The sequence below is a fragment of the Phoxinus phoxinus genome (assembly GCF_949152265.1).
Source record: "Phoxinus phoxinus genome assembly, chromosome: 17".
NCBI lineage: Eukaryota > Metazoa > Chordata > Actinopteri > Cypriniformes > Leuciscidae > Phoxinus > Phoxinus phoxinus.
Genome location: NC_136892.1, coordinates 30,992,538 through 31,016,842, shown reverse-complemented (window position 1 = coordinate 31,016,842; position 24,305 = coordinate 30,992,538). Strand labels below are relative to the sequence as shown.

General features: G+C 42.1%; 2 protein-coding genes across 2 annotated transcripts in view; both read right to left on the bottom strand.

The window, feature by feature from the left end:
• Positions 1 to 24,305, bottom strand: part of LOC306984759 (uncharacterized protein) — a 218,689-nt gene that overhangs the window by 155,580 nt on the left and 38,804 nt on the right. The window lies entirely within an intron of this gene.
• On the bottom strand, positions 12,900 to 20,728 carry LOC306984560 (uncharacterized protein; the record flags this gene model as incomplete). The annotated part of the gene is made up of 3 exons (XM_079586034.1): positions 12,900 to 13,016; positions 13,070 to 13,945; positions 20,714 to 20,728. 3 exons carry the CDS (start codon positions 20,726 to 20,728, stop codon positions 12,900 to 12,902), a joined length of 1,008 nt encoding a protein of 335 aa, XP_079442160.1.

Below are 24,305 nucleotides of genomic sequence, written 5' to 3'. Positions count from 1 at the left end.
ATAATTTTTCATTTCACTGTTATGCAGATGATCTGCAGATTTATCTACCTATGAAATCAAACGATAGTATCGCATTAAACCGCTTGCAAAATTGCATTAACCATATCAAGCAGTGGCTTTCTCAAAACTTCCTTACGCTAAATGAGGACAAGACTGAATGTATTGTTTTCAATACAAAATTCGGATCAGTAAAATCGAACTTAAGCTTGGGAGCGTTTACTTCATGCGTTAAGCAATCTGTGAGAAATCTGGGCGTGTTTTTTGACTGCAGCATGAAATTTGAAAAACAGATTAGCAATGTGGTAAAAATGGGTTTTTTCCAACTCCGTCTGTTGAGTAAAGTGAAGCCTTTTCTTAGCAGCTGCGATTTGGAAAAAGCGGTGCATGCTTTTATTAGTTCGAGGCTTGATTATTGCAATGCTCTTTATGTCGGTCTGAGTCAAACATCCCTTTCACGCCTGCAACTTGTACAAAATGCTGCTGCACGCTTTTTAACAAGTACACCTAGAAGAGCACATATTACTCCAGTCTTATTTACTCTGCACTGGCTTCCAGTGCGTTTTAGAATTGATTTTAAGATTTTATTGTTTGTTTTTAAAGCTCTGAATGGGCTAGCCCCCGAGTACTTATCTGAGCTTTTAACTTTGGGCGGACAAAATCGGCGGCTGCGGTCTTCGGATCAACGCATTTTACAGGTTCCTAAGTCGAGGTATACAAAGTGGGGTGACAGGGCCTTTGCTGTAGCTGGCCCTAAACTTTGGAACAAGCTCCCACCTGATATGCGTACTATAACAAATGTTGTCCTTTTTAAAGCAAAACTTAAAACTTATTTGTTTAAAAAGGCTTTTTCTACGCAGTAGTTGTGTAACATTTATGCTTCATGTTCTCTTTTTTACATTTCCTTTTCTTTGAATGTTGTGTTGTGTTGGATGTTGTGATATTTACACTATGTGAAGCACTTTGGACACCTGGTGGCTGCTGTAAAGTGCTATAGAAATAAAGCTTGATTTGATTTGATTTGATATTTTGTTGGATCTAAAAGAAAATGAACTTTGTTGCATTATTTTCCTGTTATCACTGTAAAGCTGCTTTGAAATAATCTGTAATAAGCGCTATAGAAATAAAGGTGACTTAACTTGACTTTCTTTATATAATGTGTTTTTGCAAAGACAGGAAGATAATTTAATATTAAACAAAGTCCAAGCACCCAACCAAATGGAAATAATACATAATGGTGACTTCAAAGAAACAACATCAGCAACACTATATTAAGCCAAACTTCACTAACAAATATTAAGAGTTTTAATAAGTTATATATAAAGATGTATTTTGTTTGCAATTGATTTATATCTAAATCTGTGTGTGTGTGTACGTCTGCTTCATTCTTGTTCTCTTTTTTCAGTTTTTGTTCTTCCTCTTTCCTTCAGAAGACTCTGTTTATTAACATCAGATGTCATCAATAATTGTCAATCATCACTTGTAAAGTGAACTTAATGGATTAATTTACTGCACAAACAATTCAATATTTAACACTACAGAGTAGATCCTATACTTCAGTGTTAGTTTTTAACACCTGTGGATGAGACTGTCATGATCCTGGTTCTCTCCTTCTTGGTTTTCTTCCCTCTGCTGGTCATTTTGTGTCATACCTTCTCTTTCCTTACATACTCGCACACACACCTTTTGCCTCCTCCTCTCATTACCGTCAGCTGGATCTAATGATCTTCCCATCAACACACCTGTTCTCTATCTTCCCCTTATGTCCACACTATATCTTGTTCTCTCTTTCCTGTCTGTATTGTCGGATTATTGTTTGTTCCTCATGCAGATTCGTGACCTCTATCATTACTTCTCTGAAGATTGTTCCGTGTCCTGTCCTATCCTGTCCTGTCGTGAGTGTCTGTTATCTGGAGAATTATCATCTGCTGTGTTTGCCACTTCTGTGCTATTCAGTCGTCTCCGTGGAGCATAGGAGAGGGATCCTCATCTCACCCGTGGGTTCTACCTCATCGGATTGAAGTTATCCGGGCCTCCGGCTGAATTCGTCTCGACTACTGGAGAGATCAACGGAGAACCTTCCTTAAACCTTTTGTTAAGAGACTTTCTGTTCATTCAGCCCTAGAGGCGGTGTCTTATTTTCCATTAAAGAGAGTTAACCAGCTTTCGTCTCCGAACCCTTCTGTTCCTGACAGAGACATATATACAAACCTAACCGTGAACATTTAACACCGGTGAATTTGCTGTGTTTTCAACCTTTATGCTGAGGAGAAAATCCAACGTGACTTTGAAGGGACCGATAAAAAACATGATTATGTGTTTCTGCCCAGCTAGCAACATGGGCATCAACCACATGGCAAACAATATAATACTTTTTGTATACCGTTTACTCTATGTATAACAGTTCTATCCAATAACATACAGAGGTGTAAAGTCCAGGGGTCAGAAAGTAAAAGTCCTGCCATATTTATTCCAGCCATGAACTCACTAATTAGTTCTGCCTCCTGGCTGAAAAACTGAGCTAATTAGCAAATCCAGGTGATTGGAACAAAATGAGGACTTTTACTTTCTGAACCTGGACTTTACACCTCTGATAACGTATTATACAGGACTGTTGAATAGATTGTAAACTAATGAAGACGGAGGATGGAAGCGCTGGGAGCTCTGGCTAACCCGTTCTCAGCGTCGTCAAAATAAAGTCCCGCACGACAATCAAAAGCAGCAGGATGTAAGGGACGCCGCACTTCACGTCAGAGTTCCTGCTGGTGGTGCGAATGCAATTAGGAAAATGGCCCTATAGGGCAACATTTAGTTCTCGGAGGACTGCCCATGTGGCTAGTTCCTATAAGTTAGTTCCTATAACCACCAGGTGTGAAAGTCCCTTTTTCTGTGTGTGTACGAGGCCTGGTGTCTGGATCCTGACACTTCTGTCTAGTCTTGGTTCATTTTCAGTGTCGGAGTCCTGACATCCAGTCGTGTGTTTTCTGTTTGAGCACATGGCGGGTGAAAGTGTGTTTGTCTTTGCACATGGCTTATTGTTGGTTTCTGTGTGTCATGTGCTCCTCCAACACGATCTCATGAAAGTGCATATCTATACCACGAATGTTATTTCTTGTACCATTTATACGCCAAAAATGTTTGTTTTTTTGTGTGCATATACGCACTGAAAACCCTTGGGTAGGCTTAGGGGTGAGGAGTGCGTGTATATTAAACACCATAAAGTATGATATGCACGCGAAAACTGCGTATCATATGCACATACGATTATAAAATAAGATGATAAGATAATAAGGTGGGGCCAAGACGAGAGACATGACAGAGGAGCGAGCCCGATCTCACGAAAGTGCGTATCTATACGACGAATTTTATTTCTCGTGCCATTTATACGCCAAAAAATAGTTTTTGCGTGTATATGATACTTTATGGCGTTTAATATACACACACTCCCCACCCCTAATCCCACACAAGGGTTTTCAGTGCGTATATGCACACACACACAAAAAAAATTTGGCGTATAAATGGCACGAGAAATAACATTCGTCGTATAGATACGCACTTTCGTGAGATCGGGCTGGCTCCTCTGTCATGTCTCTCGTCTTGGCCCCACCTTATTATCTTATTATCTTATCTTATAATCGTTATCTGATTATTGTTTAATTTGTCCCATCTCCTCTCCCGCGTTACCCTCATTTACTTCCCCATTTTCTCTCCCTGTGTTCTCTGTCCTGTGCCAGTTTGCTGTGGATGTTTTCCTGTATAGGTATCTGTCTGTATAAATATTCTGAATGTCCTGATCCAATCTGACTTCTGATCTGTAATGCTGCCTGAATCATAATCATACACTGTTCATCCGTTGGCCAGAGGAGAACTGCCGGCTGGGTCAAGCTCTTTGCGGTTTCGTCTGACAGGTTCAATGCCTCCAGATTCGGACTTGTGATCCTCTCACTTTATATCTTCCTATCTGCTCCTCTTTCATCTAGAGAATTCACTGCAATCATCCTTAAAACAAACATTTCATATGTAATATCAGTTCTTCTCTGATGAGAAATATCACATTATGAATGATAAAAATACTCACCACCAGGACAAATGTTGCTTTCTGATCCACTGAGATGAGTATCTCTCTCGGCCGTCTCTCTTTGGCTTCCAATTAATTTCTCTTCTATCCAGGTCCGTTTCTACCAGCATATAAGATTTGTTACTCATGCCAACATGGTCGACCACATACAACATCACAATAACATCCATGCTTGAACTGAGCTGCAGTTTGTAACAGAAACTCATTTACAGGAATGTCATTTAAAAACAAACATGCAAAGCATTAAAACCATAAACCATTGAGTAAAAGGCGGAAAAGGGTGGCTTGCTCACTTCAGGTTGGTGGAGAGTTCCTGCCTCAAGTGGAGGAGTTTAAGTATCTTGGGGTCTTGTTCACGAGTGAGGGAAGGATGGAACGGGAGATAGACAGACGGATCGGTGCAGCTTCCGCAGTAATGCGGTCGTTGTACCGGTCTGTCGTGGTGAAGAAATTTACGATTTACCGGTCAATCTACGTTCCTACTCTCACCTATGGTCATGAGCTTTGGGTCATGACCGAAAGAACAAGATCCCGGATACAGGTGGCCGAAATGAGCTTTCTCCGCAGAGTGGTTGGGCGATCCCTTAGAGATAGGGTGAGGAGCTCGGTCACTCGGGAGGAGCTCAGAGTAGAGCCGCTGCTCCTCCACATCGAGAGGGGTCAGCTGAGGTGGCTCGGGCATCTGTTCCGGGTGCCTCCTGAACGCCTTCCTGGGTGTTCCGGGCACGTCCCACCGGGAGGAGACCCCGGGGAAGACCTAGGACACGGTGGAGAGACTATGTCTCCCGGCTGGCCTGGGAACGCCTCGGTGTCCCCCCGGAAGAGCTGGAGGAAGTGTCTAGGGAGAGGGAAGTCTGGACATCTCTGCTTAGACTGCTGCCACCGCGACCCGGCCCCGGATAAGCGGAAGAAGATGGATGGATGGATGGACCATTGAGTAATAAAATTGACTATTGTGTGATATTTAAATAGTTACCTCGCCTTAGTTGTATCAGTGCCATCTTGTTAGGTATGATAAGAACCTTAGAAGAAGTCCTTAAACTCATTATAAGGATAAAACTGAAAGCCACAGAAGCAGACATTCTTGCAGAAGAGAATTGATCACCAATTACCGGTCAAAATCTGCATATTTAACCCCAACATGCAATACTTCTAAAGCCTAAATCACAAGTGACATCATTTAGATGGAAAAAGAGCATCTCAGACTTCAGTTAGTAGGCCTATTAGTAATGGACTTCTTGATTTCTGTGCTATTAGTTGGTTTGTGTCAAAGTTTTTACATATAAATAAAAATATAGACATGACAATATTGCTTTGAGTTGATATTATTTTATTATCTTACAGCTTTTGCCTAGATAAGTCCAATATAAGAAAACAAAATTAGTCTGGGAACAAATATTACAATATTTATATGTAACTAAAATGTTACTAAACAAACTAAACAGTTTTTTTTAATAAATATAATACTGACTATGGCTAATAATACAATCCTATAAGATGAATATATAGATGACAAAGCAGCAGTGTTTAGTGCAGTCCACTGAGGCGAGTTGCAGAAGAACCCAAGTGCAGTCCAATATCCAAACGTGAGCAAAATACACATGATCATTAGCATAAATGTAGAAACAACTCACTACACAGTGGCTACAGGGACAATACTGAGGGCTTAAATACACAATAGTGACTAAACAAGACAATTAAGACAATTAACCAATGACAACATGACACAAGAGACTAGGTTCAGCCCCGACAAAACGTTGCACAACGTTTTTTAAACAGAAACGGTGATGCGTTGAACACACTGTTCTGATGACGCAAGAGTTGCAACTATGGCAGCTGAGAAGGCCATTCTTTGTGAAGAATTTTCAGAGCCTGATGAAGTCGGTATAAATATGTGTTTAATACTACAAAATATGCCCGATGTTACAGTTACTGCACTTGCCGCACAGAACAAAAGAGAACATCCCAATCGAGTGAAGGGATTTGTGGAAACTGTGGTTCCTAATTATTGTGATACAACATTTGCCTCGCATTTTAGGATGAAAAGACAAACATGTCTTCTAATATCCTCAGTTGTTGCGTATACCGAGCTGCATCGAACACATTTGTAAATTACTTTCCTTGAACCCATTGTGCGAGTTCACTTTAATAGAGAGCCTAAGTCCCGCCCCTCCGCCTCCGGCTCATGGGACCTTATTTCTGAAAAAATATGTATGGTAGTCAATGGCGAGAGACAACTTATCTTTTTATTCCGTCCGAACTGTGCCCTGAATTACACATATGATGTTTGTCAATTTAAAAGATAATTATTAAAGTCAAGAAAGTCGCAGTTTGTCATAAAACAGAAGAGTAACATTTAGTTTTATATGAAAATCGCTCAATGAACTACATCTCTCGTCTCGCACTATACGTCACCGTTGCTCGTGTGTGTGCAGTCTGGTACAACACACTCCGGCATGACGGCGTAATGTTACGATTATAACGTAAGACTATAGAGAAAATGACAGACGTTAGCTTCAGTAGAGTTAGCTTCAGTAAAGTTAGCTTCAGTAAAGTTAGCTTCATTCATTGAGAGAGAAGGTATGACGTCACGTGCGCCTTTTGGGTTTGTATTCTTTGTAATGACGTATTTTCACAGTCTTATACCTCAACAAACTACGACTTTCTTGACTTTAAAATGTATCTTTTAAATTGGCAAACATCATATGTGTAATTCAGGGCACAATTCAAACGGGATCAAAATATTTGTTGTCTCTCGCCATTGACTACCATACAATATTTTTCCGAAATAAGGTCCCATGGTCCACCAGAAGGGGAGGGATTTAGGCTCTCTATACCGCGTGCTTTATATACATGTTGCTGCTGATTGGACAGCAGTTCTGACACACCCACCAAACAAGAGAAAACGTATCTCAAACCTTGTTGCACACCGGTGCACGCCGTTTCCAGGAAACATGACGTTCAACCCGGAAACCATAGCAAAACGTTGCGCACCGTTTTGAACTTGAACGTGCCCTAGGGAAGCACACGGCAGGATCACATGAGGACAAGGAAATCACATGACAAGACAGGAAACATGACGTTAACATGAAACATGAAACATGAACCCAAAACAAAACTATACATTACAGTACTTAGTTCATAAAGTACATTTCATATTTCTTTGGAGATGAACTTTAACCTGTGAAGTTTAACCTATAAACATCTTAGGGCGTTCTGGGTGGATGCTGATTTGCATGGTCACATGACTATAATAAGTCGCTTTTCCACCGTCGGGCCAAACCGTTCTCATTGCTTAACTGTTCCATTCCATGCCGATACGGATATGGTTTAATTTTCCACTGTGAGGCTGATAATGGAGCTCTTTGGAATCCAATACAAAGCATCAGTCTTGGTAACGCAAGCGTTTACAGATGAGATGTAAATAGCGACCTGTTATGGAGGGTGATCAGATATTTTTTTAAATTTCATTATTCATTTGTGTTTATGTCGCTCACATGGTGCGATTCGTCAGTTACAGAAAAACTGGCAGCCAGACAACAGATAAGTGACTAATCCTGAGCTGTAACGTCACTACACTCTAAAAAATGCTGGGTTGTTTCAACCCAATTTTGGGTAAAATATGGACATAAATTTTTACATTACATTTTTAACCCAACGTTTGGGTTTGTCCATATTTTACCCAAAATTGGGTTGAAACAACCCAGCATTTTTTAGAGTGTACACGTTTTCTCGCACATTTAATTTGTACAGAGAGTCTGGCCACTCTCTATTGACAAGCGTTAACTTCCTTGAAGGCAGATCTGCCCAGTCACTCTGGATCTGCCACAACCAATCGCTAACGTTTGGTCGTGATGTATGACGACTCAAACTAGCGTACGACCTCAACGTCATCGTTCTCAGCCACTCCCTCTGTTCGCTGATTGGACCGGTAAAAAATTGACCTGGAGAAAACCCAAGAATACACCACAATCCCAGACGTAGTTCTGAAGGAAAATGAAAATATAGCGGAAGTACGTAGGAGGGCGGAGCCAGGCTAAGGGAAGCTCGGCTTCCAGTATAATGTCAAAAAAATTAATGGTCAAATATGTACTATTGTGTTAAAATTTTATAGACTAAAAATGCGTTAGAACACGTTCATCTCGAAGACGAGGTCGTTCAGAATCAGCTACATATAGCAGGTCGGCTTACTCGATTTCCTTCTCATACATTCTCGTAGTGTCACAGTGCATTTCCCTGTTGAAGCCGAGCGTCCATTGACTTCAATGGGGCTGCTTTGAACAGTTTTTTTCAGTGCTTCGAAACTAGACGCTCATTGGATAAATGCTGCGAATGCGATTATGTCCCGCCCACGGACGCTCAGCGTCTGAATGGAGAAGTGGGCTGGCCTGGACTCCGGGCTTTTGCATGATGATTGGAGAGCCTGCATCTCCTTTTGATTGACAGCGATTTTGTACAATAAACTGTCGCTGACGCACACGCGGAAGCTATTCGAGCTCAGTCAGTCCCATCGTGGATTTTGAAAGTGTAGTTGTCACAGGTCGGGGGGGTCAAGCCAGACTGCACCCACCCCTGAAACCCAGGACCACCTCGAGGAGCGTACCAGGAAAACCAGACAGACGAGAGAATAAAAGTTTACAAGGTTTATTTTGTTAAAATCAATTAAAAGTCTCAGTGTTAATTCTGTGTCTCCCAACCAGAACGGGATCGGACCGCGGATGCCGGGAGGGCGTGGAGTTCCCTTCGGCAGCTCGTGCCTGTGCGTGGCCGGTCAGGGAAAAGAGGAGTCGGCCACCTGTCCACTGAGTGGGGGAGTATCCTGGTAAGTAGACTTGTAGCTGCTTTAGTCAAGACGATGCAAGGAATATTTCTTATGTCCACCTCTTTTCACAGTGACATCACATACGGCGTGGGCCAGGAGGATCCTTCAATCTGCACAGCAGAGTAAGTAGTTCAACAACAGGTATATGTTCTTGGAATGAATGAGGGGGCTTACGGCGGGGATATGCTTCGATCCAGACGAGAAAAGGAATAACTCTGGTGTCCACCTCTCTTCACAGCGACATCACTTACGGCGCTTGGCCAGGAGGATCCTTCAATCTGCACAGCAGAGTAAGTAGTTCAACAACAGGTATATGGTCTTAGAACGAGTGAGGGGCTTACGGCGGGGATATGCTTCGATCCAGACGAGAAAAGGAATAACTCTGGTGTCCACCTCTCTTCACAGCGACATCACTTACGGCGCTTGGCCAGGAGGATCCTTCAATCTGCACAGCAGAGTAAGTAGTTCAACAACAGGTATATGTTCTTGGAATGAGTGATGGGGCTTACGGCTGGAAGATGCTTCGGTCCAGACGAGGAAAGGAATAACTCTGGTGTCCACCTCTCTTCACAGCAGCATCACATACAGCGCTTGGCCAGGAGGATCCTTCAATCTGCACAGCAGAGTAAGTAGTTCAACAACAGGTATATGGTCTTAGAACGAGTGAGGGGCTTACGGCTGGAAGATGCTTCGGTCCAGACGAGGAAAGGAATAACTCTGGTGTCCACCTCTCTTCACAGCAGCATCACATACAGCGCTTGGCCAGGAGGATCCTTCAATCTGCACAGCAGAGTAAGTAGTTCAACAACAGGTATATGGTCTTAGAACGAGTGAGGGGCTTACGGCTGGGAGATGCTTCGGTCCAGACAAGGAAAGGAATAACTCTGGTGTCCACCTCTCTCTCACGGCGACATCGCGTACAGCGCTTGACCAGGAGGATCCTTCAATCTACACAGCAGAGTAAGTTAATACATATACACACGATCTTCCAGTAGGTAGGGAGGATCTTCACACCGGACGCCTGGATTGTTTTGTTACGGTGACAGTGGTGGGCTTTCGAGATGGTGAGCGTACGGCATTAACTCTGCATATATTCCCCACACCCTGAAACTTCACTTCAAGCAATGTCTTGTGCAAACACACCACTTCAGGCACTGCATATCCACTCTTAGTGACCAAATAGAGCCAGCACTCACCCAACGATTGCTCCTTCCACTGTCAGGCTGGAGTCCCACCCAGTAGCGAGGAAGTGCGAATGCCTCCTTACTGACCCGGGGACCAAGCGTTTCCTTGCCCACACTCGAAGGAGAAACGAGAGTTCAACGGATCCCTTAATCCACACACTCTCCGGTGATACAACCCCCGTGATCAATCCACTTCACAACGTTATATCAATCTCAGTGCAGGTACATGCATTCAATCAAATTCCCGATCATATTACTTATCTTCCCTCAGATGATAATGGCGCGACTTGGTCTGCACTTGGTCCTCGTAACTCACTCTCTTTCCGTCCTCAGTATCTCCACTCGATCGCTGTTATATCGGCCGCACAGCCGAACGGCCAAGCCCCACAACAATCCTCAGATGCCTTAGCACGCCAGCCCAACCGTCAAAGAGATCCACCTCTCTCAGGGGAACACATCCGAAGAAAAGGACAACCAGGAATAACGACCGGAAGAATGAACAACCCGTGGGAATCACCCCGTGGGGATCAACAACTTCCTGGTCTCTGCACTTCCTTTTTATACGGTTACTCCGCCTCTATAATCCTCGCGCAGATCCCAACATCTAACCCTCCGCACCAGATGTCAATCCGTCATTAGCGTTGTTATGGTGACATTATGCGCAACCCGGAAATGGACCGGTTGTTACAATAACGCCGTCCCGGGGGGGGGCGAACACAATTCCAGCGGGACTCAGTTCCGCTTGCCTTTCGTCACCCCGTGACATAGTCAAAAGACAAACTGCTGCAACCTATTTCTTGGTATTGGCTTGGTGAAATTGCCAGCCAATTTTCATCATACATTTCACACAATTACACCACATTCCTTGTTTCAGTTTAACAAAAAAGCATGGTAAGTTTTGTGATTACTGTTCTTTACTACAAGCATGGTAAGTTTTGTGATTACTGTCCTACTACACTGTGTAGTTAAGGACAGTAATCACAAAACTTACCATGCTATTACCACATTATTGGTAGATTTAATGTGTCATTTGTTGTAAATGCACTGTAACCACAACACTTACCATGCTTATACCACAGTAACCTTAGTTGTACTGTGATAGGTGTAGTACTTGGTAATTTTTATCCCCCGAAAATGAGCTTCCCCTCTTTGAAAGACCAGCAGCCGCCACTGTTCAGCACGCTTAGACAACCGTTTTGGAAATCCTGGGCCGAGAACGGTTTGTAAACGTGGCGTGACGAACCAAGCTCAAGTGGAACTATAACTGGAAAGGTTACTTACTATTCTTAGAACTGTTCGGCTTGACAGTGGAAAAGCAGCTATCTGAACCATCCCTGCAAACACACATTATAGAGTAGACAAGTCACCTTTATATATATATAGCACTTTAAACAATAACTATTGTTTCAAAGCAGCTTTACAGTGATAACAGGAAAATGATTAAATGATGCAAACAGAGTTAATTTCAGATGTACTGCAGCTGTAAAAGAAAATAGTGTCATTGCTCAGCTGAACTCACTTCAGTGTTGATTAAGTTGTGTTGTAAAAATCATCCGTTATTAAATTAGCTTATTCCAGCAGCTCTGCAGAAAACAGTGATGTCATCGTCCAGCTCAGTTCTCATTCAATAGTGTCAGTGCAGTCAAAAAAATAATGTTTAATATTAATTATATTAATTAAATATGAATTTAATTCAAATATTAAGGCAAAACTTAGGCATTTTCTTTTCCCTCAAGGTTGAGTCACATGAGGGACATGCAGGTTTACATTTACATATAACTAATTAACATTTTACATTTAGCAGATGATTTCATGCAAAGTGACTAACACAGTTATGTATTCATGTTCAAAGGGTTAAAATGCAAATAACTGATTAGTTGATTAATCAATCGATCAGTTGTATTCAACCTCCACCGGAAACCTGGAAAATCCTTCCAACTCGCTTCAGTGTCCATTGCAGGGAGCAGCTGTAGGTTTGTTCTCACTTTCAGACACTAATGGAAATAAACAGACAGACATCTGTAACACAAGTATATCTGCTAACACAACATAATACATGCTGCTGCTAAGTGCTAACCCTAGCTAACCAGTTTTTTTAGTAACCCTATTACCAGTAATTCATCATCTTGCAAATAATTAAGCAAAAACAAAAAACAAACATGAAAATAAAAAACAAACAGGCAGACCATGACAATTCTATGAAATTATAATTATTATATGATCCTCTACCATCGCATGCATCAATCAATACATATAAATAACGTAATTCTTACTGTTAGGATGCTCTAATTCATTGCTGCTACTTCGCATAGGTTTCAGTCCTTCGGCCCATCTATCCAGTCTTCTCTGCAGTTCTCGCGCTATTTCCTCTAGTTCTCTCTCTCTTTTATCCAGTTCACTCTCTCTTCTCTCCAGGTTTTTCTCTCTTCTCTCCAGTTCTTTCTCTTCATCTTCTATATTCCGGTACCAATGTATTATATCCTGGTCCATCAGTCTTCTCTCCAGTTCTCTCTCTCTAATGTAAAGTTCCATCACTCTTTTCTCCAGTTCTGGATCTCTAATATCTGGTTCTTTCTTTCTTCTCTCCTGTTCTTTCTCCCTTCTGTCCAGCTCTCTTTCTCTTCTATCCATTTCCATTGCTCTTCTATCCAGTTCCAGGTCCATCAGTCTTATATCCAATTCTCTTTCTCTAATATCCGGTTCTTTCTCTCTTTTCTCCAGTTCCCTCCCTCTTCTATCCAGCTCTCTCTCTCTTCTATCCAGCTCTCTCTCTCTTCTCTCCAGCTCTCTCTCTCTTCTCTCCAGTTCTCTCTCTCTTCTATCCAGTTCCATATACAGGCCCATCTGTCTTATATCCAATTCTCTTTCTCTTATCTCCGGTTCTTTCTCTCTTCTCTCCAGTTCTATCTCTCGTATATCCAGTTCCATCGCTTTTCTATACAGATATATTGCTCTTCTATCTCTTACATATTTGTTAAATGGTCTTACATTCAGGTCCATCAGTCTTATCTCCATTTCTCTCTCTCTATCCAGTTCCATTGCTCTTCTATCCAGTTTCATATCCAGTTCTCTCTCTCTAATATCCGGTTCCATCGCTCTTTTACCAATTACCATATCTCTTATAAAGGAGCACATGGACAGTCTTTCATCCTTTTCTGTCTCTGCCTCTTTTTCTTTTCTCTCCAGGACTCTCTCTCCAATATCCAGTACCATCGTGCTGTCATCCAGTTCTGTTTCGCTTATATCCAGTTCTGTTTCATTTTTACCCAGTTCCACCGTGCTTTTATCCAGTTCTACCATGCTTTTATCCAGTTCCACCGTGCTTTTATCCAGTTCCTTGGCTCTTTTATCCAGTTCCACCGTGTTTTTATCCAGTTCTGTTTCACTTTTATCCAGTTCCACGTTGCTTTTAACCAGTTCTACTGTTTTTTTATCCAGTTCCATGGCTCTTTTAACCAGTTCTACTGTTTTTTTATCCAGTTCCATGGCTCTTTTATCCAGTTTCATGGCTCTTTTAACCAGTTCTACTGTTTTTTTATCCAGTTCCATGGCTCTTCTATCCAGTTCCACCGTGTTTTTATCCAGTTCTGTTTCACTTTTATCCAGTTCCACGTTGCTTTTAACCAGTTCTACTGTTTTTTTATCCAGTTCCATGGCTCTTTTATCCAGTTCCTTGGCTCTTTTATCCAGTTCCACCGTATTTTGATGCAGTTCTACCGTGCTTTTATCCAGTTCCTTGGCTCTTTTATCCAGTTCCACCGTATTTTGATGCAGTTCTACCGTTCTTTTATCCAGTTCCTTGCCTCTTTTATCCAGTTCCATGGCTATTCTAAGCAGTTCTCTCTCTCTATCTTCAAATGTAGACTGTGTGATTACATTACAACATTACAATTGTTTTATTACAAACATTTTTATACTTTGCTTTTCACAGATTCTTTTACATTTATATTCAATAATTTGTTGGAAAAATCTTGCTTTTATCCAAAGTGACTTACAGTGAATTCATTGTATATATTTGTATCTGTTTGTATCTTCCCGGAAACAGACAACGTCACTGAACCAGTGAGCTTGTCGCTAGTGTTACGTCCCTATTTCGTCTAGGGTTGAAGGGACAAGTAACAGAATAAAAATGGTGTGATGTGTGGAGGCCGCAAGGTTCAATTCCCAACCCCAGTGCCCTAACAATGACCAAATTGTTGGTTCAAACCAAAGTTCTTTATTTAACAAATGTGGGAGGATTTCAAGGCTTCAAGAGGGGGCAGAGCCAAAACAACAAACATAAACCCTCGAACTATTTGGGAGAAACTAACTAAACTACAAAAAAGAAACGAAAACAACAGTACAACAATAATACACTAACTAGCTTAAACAAGAAAAAACAAGATATAAAAGGAAATGGCTCCCAAACAAAATAATCCTAGTAGGTAATGGACAATAACAGAAGTATATACAAACAAAAAGTAACTTACAAAACAAAACGGATTTCTTGTCCACAAGAGACACTAAAGAAATGCAATCAACAAAGTATAAATCTAAATTTCTAGTTGAAATAAATCAACTTTCAAAGCTTTTGGGTTGAGAAAAGCATCACGACACAGCCTCCACACCACACACACACACACACACACACACACACACACACACACACACACACACACACACACACACACACACACACACACACACACACACACTGTTACGGAAGCAGACGGACAACCAGGTAAGCAGTGATGTAATGTTTATTTTTAACAGCAGAGTGTGAAGATGATTCAACGAGCAGTATAAGGTGAGTTTCAGAGTTCAGAGGTGCAGAGTTCTTGAGTGCAATACGTGAATGAATAATGGTAGATTCTTTTGCAGGAATGACGGGATGAGACTTAAGAATGTATATGATCTTCGTATGAAGAGGATGACCGGCTGACAGCTCACACTCACGCACCACTGGATGGGACAGACAGGCTTACGGCTCGCACACCACTCGAGATGAGATCTGGACGGACAGGGGTAGACTGGAATCGTCGTAGAGAACTGGTAAGTAAACACAGGTAAGTTTAGTACTGAAACTCGCAGAGAGAAGCACTATGAGTCCGCTTCGAATGAGGTGCGTGAGGTGTGCTTATGAAGCAGTGGTGATTGATGGGGTGCAGGTGTGTCTTGTTAAAACTCAGGTGACTGTGATCGCTGGGTGATAGTGGTGGAAGAACCTGGCCAATCCGTGACATTACCCCCCTCCCCAGGGCCCGCTCCCGAGGGCCGAAGTCTCCGACGTCGTGGTGGTCTTCCTCGTCCACGAGGTCCAGGGTACTGAGGATGACTGGAATGGAACTCTTCCATGAGCGTGGGATCTAGGATGTCGACTCTTGGGATCCATGATCTCTCCTCTGGTCCGTATCCTTCCCAATCGACGAGATATTCCAGTTGACCACCACGACGTCGGGACTGCAGGATTTCACGAACAGAGTAGATGGACCCTTCTTCCAGCATCAAAGGGGGAGGAGGTTCCTCTTCTTGGCCAGGTTCTGTGGAGGGAACAAGAGGTTCGTGAAAGGGTTTGAGTAAGGAGACGTGAAATGTGGGATGAATTCTGTACTGTGGTGGTAGTTGGAGTTTGAAAGTGACGGGATTGACCTGTTCCAGGATGGTAAAGGGGCCAACAAACCTGGGACTCAGTTTTTTGGAGGGCAGTCGCATACGAATATCGCGAGTTGATAGCCAAACCTTGTCTCCTGGAACGTAGACTGGACCTGAAATCCTCCTCCGGTCAGCGACTGTTTTGGATCTGCGAACTGCCCTCTGCAGATGATGGTGAGCTTCGTCCCAAACTCTCTCGCTCTCCCGGAACCAGTAATCCACTGCGGGGACCTCAGATGGTTCACCATCCCAGGGAAATAGAGGAGGTTGGAATCCGAGAACACACTGGAATGGTGTGAGGCCTGTCGTGGGTTGCCGCAGTGAATTTTGGGCATACTCCGCCCAGCCCAGAAACTGGTTCCAGGAGTTCTGGTGGCCGTTGCAGAAGGTCCTGAGGAACCGCCCCACTTCCTGGATCTTCCTCTCCGTCTGGCCGTTGGTCTGAGGGTGGTAGCCAGAGGAGAGGCTGACTGTCACACCTAGGAGCTTGAAAAACGATTTCCATACTCGGGAAATGAACTGGGGTCCCCTGTCTGACACAATGTCTTCTGGGATCCCATAATATCGAAAGACATGATTGAAGAGAAGTTCGGCGGTTTCCAGGGCAGTGGGAAGACCTCTTAATGGTAATAGTCTGCAGAACTTAGAGAATCGATCTACGATGACGAAGATACAGGTGTTTCCATCCGATGACGGTAGATCGGTCATGAAGTCAACTCCTAGGTGTGACCAGGGGCGGTTAGGAATTGGCAAGGGATGGAGCTTTCCTGCAGGAAGATGTCTGGGACTTTTGGACATGGCACACTCCTTACAGCCTTGAACATACCTTTTCACATCCCTTGCCATACCTGGCCACCAGAAGCGCTCGGATAGCAGCGAGAGAGTGTTGTTGGCCCCGGGATGTCCAGTGCCCAGAGAGGTATGAATGGTGTGAATGAGATCTACCCGTTGTGTCCTAGGGATGAACTGTCGATCAGGTGGACAGCACGGCGGGGAGCGAGGATCAGGAGTGGCGACGGCTGAAGGAGCAGACCATTCAATGGGACTAATGACGATATCTTCGGGTAGAATGTTGGTGGATAACTCGGGAGTCTCTGGAGATTCATGTAGTCTGGACAAAGCATCGGCACGAACATTCTTAGGACCAGGACGGTAGGTAATGGTGAAGTTGAATCTCGAGAAGAATAAGGACCATCTGGCCTGACGGGGACAAAGACGTTTTGCATCACGGAGGTACTGGAGGTTTTTATGGTCTGTGATGACTTGGAATGGGTGGATGGCACCCTCCAGCCAATGTCGCCACTCCTCCAGGGCAAGCTTGATGGCCAGGAGTTCACGGTTGCCGATGTCGTAATTCCTCTCCGCCGGGCTGAGCTTCCGAGAGAAGTAGGCACATGGATGAAGTAATTTCGGTGTCCCATGAAGTTGAGAAAGGACGGCTCCTACTCCGGAGGTTGAGGCGTCCACCTCCACGACGAAAGGAAGCTCAGGATCTGGGTGCGTCAGGAGAGGTGCTTGTGTGAAGGCAGATTTGAGGGATTGGAAGGCTGCGGCCGCTTCAGGAGTCCAGAGGAGACTTTTGGGTTTACCTTTGAGCAAGTGGGTGAGTGGAGTGGTGATGATGCTGTAACCTCGTATGAAACGTCTGTAAAAGTTGGCAAAACCAAGGAATCTCTGGAGTTCTTTGATCGTGGTGGGTTCTGGCCAGGTGGTTACAGCTGTGACCTTCCTCTCATCCATGCGGACCCCCTGACGGTCAATGAGGTATCCTAGGAACTGAACTGATGGGAGATGAAAAGAACATTTCTCTGCCTTCAGGAAGAGATGATGAGCTCTGAGTGTGTGAAGGACCTCCGCAACATGGTGGTGATGTTCGACTTCACTCCGGGAGTAGATGAGGATCTCATCTATATAGACGACCACGAAGCGATGCAAGAACTCCCGGAGGACCTCATGAATGAAGTTTTGAAACACGGAAGGGGCGTTGACCAGACCATAGGGCATAACCAGATATTCATAGTGGCCAGTAGGGGTCACAAAAGCGGTCTTCCATTCATCCCCTTCTCGTATTCTCACCAGGTTGTAAGCGCTGCGGAGGTCCAACTTCGTGAAGATGTTTGCTGAACGGAGTTGTTCGAGAGCCGCAGGGACGAGAGGAAGGGGATATTTGAATTTGACGGTACCTTGGTTTAGGGTCCGGTAATCAATGCATGGCCGCAGCCCTCCATCCTTCTTGGCCACAAAGAAGAAGCTGGATGCTGCGGGAGATGTAGAATGCCGAATGTACCCTTGGTCGAGAGCTTCTTGAATGTACTCCTCCATGGCCTTGGTCTCAGGAAGTGACAACGGGTAGATCTTATCTCTGGGCAAAAGAGCATCATGAATCAGGTCTATGGCGCAGTCCCATGGCCGATGAGGTGGTAGCTGGGAAGCTCTCTTGGGGCAGAAGATGTCTTGGAAAGATGAGTAGATATCAGGAATCTTCGTGGACTGTTTCTCGAGTGGACTTTCGACTGATGTGACATAGACTGGAACAGGATTCAGAACAGGACGTGGAAGAACTGGAAAACATCTTGGTGAGCAGTCCTTGCCCCACTACATCACTTCCCCGGAGCCCCAAGAGATGATGGGATCATGCTTCACCAGCCACGGCCGCCCCAGTATAATATCCGCATTGGCCCCCTCCAGAACCAGCAGCTGGATATCCTCTTGGTGTAGTGTTCCGACTTGAAGTGTAATGGGTTCACATTTCCGGTGAATACGTGGGCGTGCAGTGATGAACTTGGTTATGGATTGGATCTGGTAAACATTGGACGAGGCTTCGGTACGGAGCTGGAGCTGGCGACAGAGGGTCCCCGAGATGAAATTTCCTGCTGACCCGGAGTCGATGAGAGCGGAAACTGAAACAGAGGATGTTTGGGTGGTTAACTGGACACAAGAGGTGAGTGGATGCATTCTTTCTTCATCAATATGGAATACACTCACCGATGTTCGTATGGGACGGGTTGGACAGTTCAACCGAACATGCCCACTGGCTCCACAATACATGCAGAGACCCCGGGTCAGCCTCCTCTGTCGCTCAGCAGCGGTAAGTTTACCAGACTCTATTATCATGGGCTCTGGTTCTGGAAGACTGGCGGTTTCAGATGGACGAAACAGTGCAGTAGAGTTAGAATGGGACTGAATACGGTCTGAACACCTGATGGATTGTAGAATGAACTTTTCAAGCCCCATATTATCATCCAAGGCGGCCAGCTGTAGAAGGAGTTGAGGTGTGAGACCAAGCCGGTAGGTGGTCAGTAAAGACCGCTCGTTCCATCCACTGGCTGCCGCTAGAGTGCGAAAGCGAAGGGCATATTCATGAGTAGACATCTTTCCTTGAGACAAATGATAGAGTTGCTCACCGGCAGATATCTCTCCATCGGTTCGGTCGAATACTTCTTTGAAGTGGGAAACAAAGGCTTGAATAGAACTAATGGCAGGACCAGCTTGCTTCCAAATCGTTTCAGCCCATTGGAGAGCTGGGCCGGTGAGAAGAGATGTAATGAATGCCATTTTAGACTGGTCAGTGGGATATAAGGTGGGCTGCATGGTGAATATGAGAGAGCATTGAAGCAAAAATCCGTTGCACTCCTCCGCCCCGCCAGAGTAGGGCGCTGGTCGGGCCATGGGACTGGAAGACGCGGCGGCCGAAGAAACGCCCGGTGGCGGCGGCGGCGGCGCCGGTGGTGCGGAAGTCGCGATGGCAGGAGAAGATGTTAATAATACCCTCTTCAATGAATCCACCAGCTCTTGAAAGGGATCTGGAACACTCATGCTGTCGCTGTCTTTAGGTCCGGGCTAACTGTTACGGAAGCAGACGGACAACCAGGTAAGCAGTGATGTAATGTTTATTTTTAACAGCAGAGTGTGAAGATGATTCAACGAGCAGTATAAGGTGAGTTTCAGAGTTCAGAGGTGCAGAGTTCTTGAGTGCAATACGTGAATGAATAATGGTAGATTCTTTTGCAGGAATGACGGGATGAGACTTAAGAATGTATATGATCTTCGTATGAAGAGGATGACCGGCTGACAGCTCACACTCACGCACCACTGGATGGGACAGACAGGCTTACGGCTCGCACACCACTCGAGATGAGATCTGGACGGACAGGGGTAGACTGGAATCGTCGTAGAGAACTGGTAAGTAAACACAGGTAAGTTTAGTAGTGAAACTCGCAGAGAGAAGCACTATGAGTCCGCTTCGAATTAACGAGCCCGGACAATGAGAGGTGCGTGAGGTGTGCTTATGAAGCAGTGGTGATTGATGGGGTGCAGGTGTGTCTTGTTAAAACTCAGGTGACTGTGATAGCTGGGTGATAGTGGTGGAAGAACCTGGCCAATCCGTGACACACACACACACACACATAAAATAATGCTCTAGTTGAGCTAACGGGACGCTCGTCATACTGTCATCTCTCTTTGGAAACATGCAGCTTCATTTTTATATCTTCGGATTCTGTCAGTTTTCTTAACCGTTGAATATTTTCGGCATCATATTCTTCTAATAAGTTTTAGCTTTGCTGAAACAAATGTTTTGTGAAAAGGAAACATGATTTCTGTTTGTTTTTGATGGGATGTGACACACTGTTTGCATCTGATGTAGACACATATTACATGTTCCATATTTGAGTATTGCATATTTAATCAAGCCAAATCTCAAATGTAGCCATTATTTCAAAGGATGAATTCAGGTAAATTGAGCTGCTTTTTGACATTTAAAAGACTTAAAGTGTCTCAATTTACCAGAATTCACTCTACATAAATAACTTTAAAAGTTTAATAATATATTTACACATATTCCTCATTTGTAAGTCACATTGGATCAAAGCATCTGCTACATGAACAAATGTACAACTGCATCATCTATGGACATCAATTACTTATGAAGGTCATAAAGCTGAATATGGTAAACTGCATCAAATGTTTAGATTATATATATTATACATAAATATGACTCACCCCTCCTCCCCCCATTTTCACCTGCAAGGAAAAATACAGTCATGTCAAAATGATTTTTGCCTGACATTTTAACAGTTCATTTAGTTGAGCAGAATAATTAATAAATAATAATAAATTTAAAAAAATAATATTAATAAAAGATCCTTGGTTTTTACAAGATTTTTCCACTATAAAATAACACTTTATATTTAGGCCTATAGCCTATAAAAAAGCCCAAATCTCAAAATTGACCAGAGCATGAATAAACAATGTTTTTGCCTAATGTCTTGCCTTAATTATAATTATTGAAATAAATAATTTGGACTAGCTGAATTGATGCAGTCTGTTCTTATGTTTCCATATGAAGCATTATCATTCCTCTATTTCATAACTCTCCCTTCTCAATAACTCTTGCAAGATTTGGCAACACTGCGCTTCGGATCATTTTACTGTGAACACGAATCAACAAAAATGGCTATTTAGAAAAACGATTGATAAACTGGCCTACACGCCCATATCAAACCCGCAACAAACAGCAGCATCACTGCGAAAGTGAAAGTAAAAGGAAACTGTTCTTGCCTGTTCAGACGGACACCAGGATCCCGAGCAGAAGACAGTAACTGTGTTTCCTATTTATTTTAACTTAGCTATACACATTACACAGTGCAACTTAGTTATATGAGTGTGTTCAATGCCTATCAGTCTCTCTCGGTGCACGTCTTTCGCCCGTCACTGGAAGATTTATCCCGCGTGCACGCGCATGACGTCAGTTGATTACGTCGGTCGGTGCGGCTAAATTAATTTATGTTTAATAAAAGCCAATAGCCAGACATAATTTGAACTTTTCTGACAAAATGTTAAAAACTAAAAACATGCTACTTGGCGGCGTCAGAGAGATTTTTCCTTTTACGGTGTGTCGCGGATGCTCTCGCACTTTGATTAGCCTACCTTGATGTCTCGTTATTTGTTAATGACACTGGACATACATAAAACATTTTTAGACTTCATGTGAAAAATAGAGTTCACAAATTAAAAAGTAAGGCCTACTTTCCAACAACACCAGAGCAGAAGGTTGCCTTGAAATAATTATATGAGCCATAATTGGAATTTAACACTAAAGGCTTACATGTTTAAGTATAGTTTAGGTTTATGTTATTTATGTACATTCATTGAAGACCCCTCTGTTTAAGTTGTAATGGTTTGCTCCGTTTTAGTATGGAAACTGTCTTGAGCGCCTTTACTTCCTCATAGAACGAAAGAAAGACGGAGCAACACAGTTTTTGACCGGAGTTTATTTATTGATTATTTTCTGTTTGTGCAAAACCTTTCAGTAAACACATGAAACTTGAACGAAGACCCGAGTCAATTCTTTGCTCGAAAAAATCAGAAGGATTATTGCTATTATAATAATTATTATCCAATTTTTAGTTGGATAATATTATCCAATTTTCAATAGGCCTAATCCAAATTAGGCCTATTGATACAATTTATTATAGGCTACTGAATCTATTATATTGAATCTATTATCATTATGGTTCTTTATTCCTAACAATAGCCTATATCTTTAATAAAATCGGTCCCAGCTGGCATTTTAACGTAGAGTCAGCGTTGAATCAACGTCAGGTGTCAGTGTTGGATAACCGTTGGATTTTGTTCATGGTTGTAAAAATAATGTTGATTTGACGTACAACTCAAATTTTATTTATATTTCTATTTTGAATCCATAGTGAGTTAACAACACCATTTCAACCATTTGGTGTTCAACGTTGTTTTGACGTTGAATTAATGTTTTTTTTTTATAAACTGACATTATTTCAACCACATTTAAACGTTTAAGGTCAGTCGAATGCCAGCTGGGGTGGTCTCCTTTTCCAACTTTCATCAACAATAGGCTTTTTTCTTTTGGAAAATGTGTTTTGTTCAAAGCTTTTCCCCACACAAAGTTTTCTGGAACAATCTGATAAAGCCAAACTGTTAAAAATAAGTCCCTCTTTTTCTCTAGCTTGTTTAACAGCCATTTTAATTGCATCATATCCTAGTTTGATGATTCTGTATGTAATATTCTAACTTATGAACAATTTATGAATCTCCACGGCTTTCCAGTTCCACCAAAAGAATATCATATCTTGATAAAAGCTACTTAGGTTTAGTCCAACTTAATAAAATCAATCAATCCATTTTTTTTTTTTTTTGCTTTTAGGTGGCATTGATCTCTTATAGGAAATGCAACAACAAACATATTCACAAGATCTTTCAAATAGAAAGAATGGGGTAAATTCTACTGATCTTTGTAGATTGGGAAAAGGCCTGGCTTTCGCCTGGCAAGGTTTGTATAAAGTCGATTTTAAAATCCTTCATAAAATCCATCCTGTTAATTCCACTATAGTTCTAAATATTATGACATTGATAAGACAATCTTTTTGTGGTCTTTTAGAAGAAACAGCATGTGTATTATTTTTTTGATGTAATACGACCAAACAATTTTGGGCTGATTTAAGTTCCTTTATTTTCCCTGTTTTGTTCGCAAATATATAATGTTTTATTATGAGAACCTTGATATTTATCTCTTGAATATGTTGTCATACATTAGGCTCTGTTGTACACAAAATTTTTCAATCATAAAAAGTTTAAATCTCCATTGTGTGTCTAATAGTCATTTTAATTATGTAGTATTGAATTAAATTCTCTAAAAAAAAAATCATTTAATTATCTTATTTCATAGTTCACAATAAAAGTGCCACATTTTTGATGCTCTATGAAAATGTGATTTATCGTTAATACTGTTTAATACTTTTTAATCTGTTTATGTACATAATTCCATGCGTTTATTCTATTTTTTTATTGTTATTGTATCTTATTTGGGATTCAAATATGTTTTCCCTGTTCATCTTTGTACTTATTTGTTCTGCAATTAAAATGTTTGTGATGCCCTTTCAGTTTAATTTAATTGTATTTATTTATTGTAGCTAATATATTGCATCCTTATGTGGATATATGTAAACATGATATGTAATTTTTCCTTTTATGTTTGTTCTTTGTTCTGTTTTAATATAATACTTCTCATTTTCACTAGATTGTGCTATTATATAACATTACTTGATATTTAGAACATGTTGTCATTTAATTTTTTATCACAGGTATTTAAATCTATACTCTGACTACAATAATATAATCTATAATTACATCACTGTATAATTTCCTTTAACCTTATTATTTGACTATTATATGGCATTATTGTCACTCTATCCAGATTAGCACTTGGGTTACTTCAGGTCTGTGCTGTGTCCCTTTGATAAATGCAATGAAAATAGTTGCATCTCATATGTCATGTCCTTAACCTTTCCATACACCCTTATTTGTGAGCAGTGTCGGGGGAATCGCATTAAAAGTATCAGATTACTTTTAAAAGTAAGTAGTAACATAACACATTGCTTTTAAACTTACACACAAAACTTTTTCCCATCTGACAGCTCTCCTGTCCCCAAGTTAAGAGAAATCATAAGTAAGTGCAGAGGTGTTGTGTGTGAACATTATTAGATCTAACTAAATGTGAACATACATTTACTCATCTCACTGGCACAAAAACAGATTCAGTATTTCCCAAAACGAGTAA